Raw genomic sequence first — 5,552 nt, 5'->3', positions numbered from 1 at the left:
GACACATGTCATTATTCGATTGGAGAACTAAATTTATTTTTAATTTATAGATTTATTTTTCTCCAATTAGAGGGTGACAATAGTTGAAAGAAAATAAACTAATGCATAAGGGGGCAAGGTGGGATTCGAACCAAGGACCCTTAGAGTTAAGAGGGAAAAACCAAACCATTGGGCTAAAACATCCATTTAATTATTTTCATTCAACAAATACTATATATATTGTATCTTAGTAAATTTTTCTTTAGAGAGCAAATAATATAATTGATAAATAAAAACTAAGAATATTTTTTACATTAACAAAAAATACGAATATATAAAACATATAATAATAATAATAAAATATTTTAAGTTAATATATTTTTAAAATATATTTTTAAAAATTAAGATACAAATAAAATATATTTTTAAGTGAAGATAAAGATAAAATATATATTTTTACATTAAAATAACAGTAAAATATATTTAATATGTTAAGAAAAAAAATAAAATATATTTAATAAGTTGAGATGAAAATAAAAAAATTAAAAATTTAAGAATTAAGATATATAAAATAATACATTAATATTTTTTTAATATAAAATATTATATTAGTATTATATTAAAAATATATATAATATTAAATTATATAATTAAAGAAAATTTTTAATATATTTAATATATTTGTATTTTTTATTACTGTAAAAAATATTCTTAATTTTATTTATTAATTATATTATTTGTTGTTTAAAGTGAAATTTACTAAGATACAAGATGTATATTATTTGTTATATGAATATAACGAAATGGATTCCTTGGCCAATAGTTTGATGCTTTCCTTTTCTCCCAAGTTGTCTTTGTTTCAAATCCCACTTGCCCGCTTATGTGTTGGTTTATTTTTCTTTTAATGGTGACACATGTCACACTATGATGAAGGAAAGTAAATCTATACATTAAAATATATAAGCAATATAAACCAATTATGTAATTATATCAAAATATTTTTAACTGTCACGTCACTTGTTCCGTTAATTGTTAAGGGTAAGTGACTTGATTTAAGCATTTAAATAGTTGGATGGTCTGTTTGATCAAATTGAAACATCAGTGATCAAAATGATTTTTGACCATAGTTAAGTGGTCACCCGTGTAATTTACCCTTTTTTATTTATAATATTCAAATCTTTAATTTTATCTAAAATCTTTAATATCACATATCATCAAGTAATCTAATTATTAATAAAACAACTAATTTTTTTCACAAACAATGACGATGGAAGGGAGTGGGACTTATTATTTCCATAATTTGTTAAGAATTTTGGTCAACCATTATTGGAAGGAAAAAAAAAATGCAGAGAGCATCCAATTTCAAGAACATCTACGCCTATGGATGCTTTATGTCTATCCGAAAGTTGATTAAAACTTATATACACTATATTTTGAATACAAATAAATCATAAAAAAAAACTTACCTTGAGTTTTGGTGACCTTTACAGGCTAAATTACACATTAGTACCTACATTATTAGTTTTAGTCTATTTTAATACTTAAATATTTTATTTTTTTAAGTCATACTTAAAGTTTAGTTTTTGTTTAATTTTAATAGCGTTGTTCAAAATTTAATGTTAATTTTTTAAAAAAATGAAAATTTAGGTAGTAAATTTGTTAAATTTTTTAACGGTGGGTACTAAAATTAGGTATGATTTTGAAAAATTAAAAGTTTAGGTACCAAAATAAATTAAAATTGATAATGTATTTATTAAATGTGTAGTTTATTATGGGAGTCTTCATTTAATAATTTGGACGGTGGAATACCTTTCTTAAAGTGTAAAATAACATAATTTCTTTTTGATTCTGCCCAATGGCAGATGATGGTGATGGTGATGGTAATGGTGATGGTGGAGATTAAAAATAATAAACTGAAACATTCAACACTAGATCGTATGATTTAGAGTGTTTACCTGTTAAACGTACACAAGATTCATGTCTATGAAGACAAGGTTGTTGAAAACTTTTACGATCATCAACAATGGAATCAGAGAGAGAAGAAGTAAAATAGAGGAAAAAAATCTTTTTTTTTATTTAAAATGATATCCTTTTCACATCGATATTATTTTGATACATCATCTTATTATTTATTATGTCATCTTATTTTCAAAATAAGAGTAAAAGAATAGATTGATAGAATTTATAAATACTATAAAAATATATTATGAGATTATAATTATAATTTAATGTATTCTATCTATAATATTAAGATTCAAAATCTTCATTCTGATTTGGAAGAAACAAGAGTGTACTGGATTTATTTGTTTAACCATTGGTATTAGTATATTGATAGAATATTCTGAATTAAATTTTACACAAATGTCTATTATAGGAATAAACTTTTCAACTCGGTTTGTTCTCTTTGTAAACATCATAATTCAAACTCTAGACTTTACTTAAAGTATCTAATATCTCGTCTCATCAGACCAATGGGACGTTGGTACTAATTTGACAAAATGCATTTGTGTGATACGGTACAGTATACATTATACATATAGGGGCTTTTTTGGAAGAATGTTTTTCACTCAGAAAACGTATGATACACGTATAGGGAAATGTATGTAGAAATCAGAAAATAGCAGAACCGTGTCTACACATGCATTCAGGCACTGGATATGCAATCACATCTCTGTCTCTCTCCTTCTTCCTTGGCTCTGGCTTCATTGATTTACTATGGACTGATCTTGTGATCCTACTCAATTCTTCATCTGCGATAGATGAATCGTCAAACAACGGAAGCATCGTTCTTTTGTTAGGCCATATGCTTTTCCTATGTCCCATGTACGCTCGATGTCCCCGTAAGGCTCGCCCCATGTTCCCGCCATGGGACGGTATAAAGATGTCGCTGTTAAACGATACGACGTAGTCTATCGCCGATAGAGCCGAGGAGCTGTTGAGGAACGGCGAGAGTTCACCATCGTGTGCCAACATTTCCTTCCGAACCAAATTCGGGAACTTGGCAGCTAGTGGTGCCAAAGCTTTGGTGCCACCAAACGGCTCTCCTCCCGCGATGTAAAACCGAGTAGTTTTCGGTGCGCCTAAGGCCTTTAAAAGCCTACAACAAAATAAGCTTTGATGCCATTTACCTTTCAACTTTGAAATTCGAGTCCAGCTGAATAAACGAATGGATTTTTTATACTTACCTTGCCATCTCTAGTGCATTTAGAGGGCACAATCCCGAGAGGCGTCGTTGACTAGAACTCATGTTGACTCTCCCGGTGAGATACTGAGGCTGAGATTTCTGAATCCCGGTTACGATTTTGTCGAATTCGGGACCTAATCCGGTGAGACATCCGGTTCGGACCCACACATCTTTCTCGAGCCGGAGATGAAGGGCTACATATGGACCTTCAATCCACATTCTTCTCGCTAGCTGATTCCCAACCTTGAGAACTGGCTTGGAAAATCTCAGAGCATGGAATGCTACCTGGAGAATTCGAGTTAGATACGAATGTTGGATGCGAATATTTCAAGAAAAATGAAAAGTTGGACAACCAAACATGAAGTACCTTGCACCTAAGCTTTTGCAAATCAGATGGAAGATTCTTGGAGAGCTTAGAATCCACTCCTTTTAGCACAAGAACACCTTCTTGATTGAGCTGAAAACAAAGATAATATACAATGAGGTTCCGATATCCGTGTATTTGTTTCGTGTTTGTGTCGATACCGAATCGAATTCCGCTTACTTGTTTGAGGAATTTAGCACGAATCCAAGAAGGGGGAACACCGTAAGGAATCTGTGTGGCAATGGTCTGTTTAGCAACCATATGAGACGATGGTAACGAAGATACAACCCTTACATCAGCTCTTAAAGTCTTCTTGAAGTGTTCGACATCGAAAATATCTGAAAATTCACTGAAATCCCCATTGAAAAACACAAAATGATTTCATTTTCATCAGCTAAACGAGCCCTAAATTGATTGTTGTTTGTACTAACATCACCTTTCATCTTCCCAAATCATGTTGACCTGCAAGATGGGCACAACTAAAGCAGCTTCGAGGATTCGAGCGATAACAACGGCATCGATGATTTGATTCCGCTGTTGATTCAATCCCCCGGCGGCAACGACGACCAAGAATCTGTTCTTCTCAATCAAAATCTTTGCAGATCTTTTGCGGTACCCCATTGTCGAATCCAAGCAAGGACGGTAGCCATTTCCATCGGGTTGTTTCCAGAACTCGGTTTCTTGTTCTGATAAATTCCCGGAAACAAGATGAACCGGTAATGGAACCATTGATGTGCCTCCAATTCTGGGTTGAATCTCGTTGTTGGAGTTCAACCCAGAAAGCAAAGATGCCAAGATGATTTTAGAGTAGGGAGAAGGTAAAGAGTGGGGTGAGATTGGGGAAATTGCTGGAGATTCTATGGAAGTACATCGGATTGAATCATTGGAATTTGGAAAAAATATGAAGATGGAGATCCCCAAGAAAGTGAAGGAAAATAGGAAGGAAAGGAAGAAGATTGAGAGGGAAGGGGATGTTTTCTTGGAAGAACAGAGTGATGGTAACGGTGAAACTGATGAGAACAGCTGAGTCAATGATCTTGGACTCGGGGTTAAGCTCAGTAATGGATTCTTGATGATCCTTCCTGACGCTCTTGCCATTGAAGATGAGAACCACAATGTGAAGAATCTAAAGAACCAGTGGTAGTTATCCAGTAGCACAAACAGTTAAATTACCGGGAAAACTTGAATATGACAATTTTATGAGCTATGGAATTATTATAAAATAATCATCAACATATTAAACGATTAGAAAATCATATTCGATAAATCTTTTTCAAATTTTTTAATAATCATTAAATTTTATTAAACCGTTAAAAATAATTACTAAATTATAATGAATTATTATTAAATGATTATTAAGATTTTCAAACCTTATCATTATTATTATATCACCATGATCATTTTATAATAATTAGATGAATTCAATGATTATTTTATAATTTTCAAAATTATAGTAGCTAAAACAATAATTTGACTATATATTAGGGAGCTCTAGTATAGTTTAACCATTTTAAAATGCAACACATTGCAGCCTCTACTCCAGGCCCGCTCGCCATTTCAGAATAATAGCAATGTCTAACAGTAACATTTCTGACTTTTCTCTTTTATTTTTCGAAGGATTCGTCACAAGGCCCCCATCAACTTTGTGTTTGATTTGGATTTTGTCTTGCAAAATAATATGTGGCTATGAAATTATCAATGTTTAGTAAAATAATTTATCTTAAAATTTAGGATAAAGTACACAAATGGTCCCCTAATTATAGGATATTATTGTATTAAGTCTTTTAACTACTAAAAGTTACAAAATAATCCTTCGACTATAGAATGTTACTTTGTTAAGTCCCTCAACTATTAAAAGTTACAAAATGGTCACCAGACTATTTATTATGTTCCAAGCTCGTCTTTTTCCGTTAAAAATTAGTGGTACCTAAGTTGGACGTTAATATGATGGATGAGATATGATAGTTGTTTAAATTTTAGGATTATATTTTATTATATCACAATCGACAGGTTAACATTTAATTA

General features: G+C 31.4%; 1 protein-coding gene across 1 annotated transcript; it reads right to left on the bottom strand.

Annotated features, from left to right (window-relative positions):
• Window positions 1–2,374: 2,374 nt before the first annotated feature.
• Window positions 2,375–4,685, bottom strand: LOC120172234 (O-fucosyltransferase 37-like). The gene is made up of 5 exons (XM_039179749.1): window positions 3,964–4,685; window positions 3,708–3,876; window positions 3,531–3,620; window positions 3,165–3,448; window positions 2,375–3,076 (listed from the first exon to the last, which is right to left on the bottom strand). Exons 1-5 carry the CDS (start codon window positions 4,623–4,625, stop codon window positions 2,590–2,592), a joined length of 1,692 nt encoding a protein of 563 aa, XP_039035680.1. The 5' UTR covers window positions 4,626–4,685; the 3' UTR covers window positions 2,375–2,589.
• Between the last annotated feature and the right edge of the window lie 867 nt (window positions 4,686–5,552).

Source organism: Hibiscus syriacus, unplaced genomic scaffold (genome assembly GCF_006381635.1).
Source record: "Hibiscus syriacus cultivar Baekdansim isolate YM2019G1 unplaced genomic scaffold, ASM638163v2 tig00111847_pilon, whole genome shotgun sequence".
In the NCBI taxonomy this organism is placed as follows: Eukaryota; Viridiplantae; Streptophyta; class Magnoliopsida; order Malvales; family Malvaceae; genus Hibiscus; species Hibiscus syriacus.
Note: the sequence above shows the minus strand (reverse complement) of the source record. Positions and strands in the feature narration are given on the sequence as shown.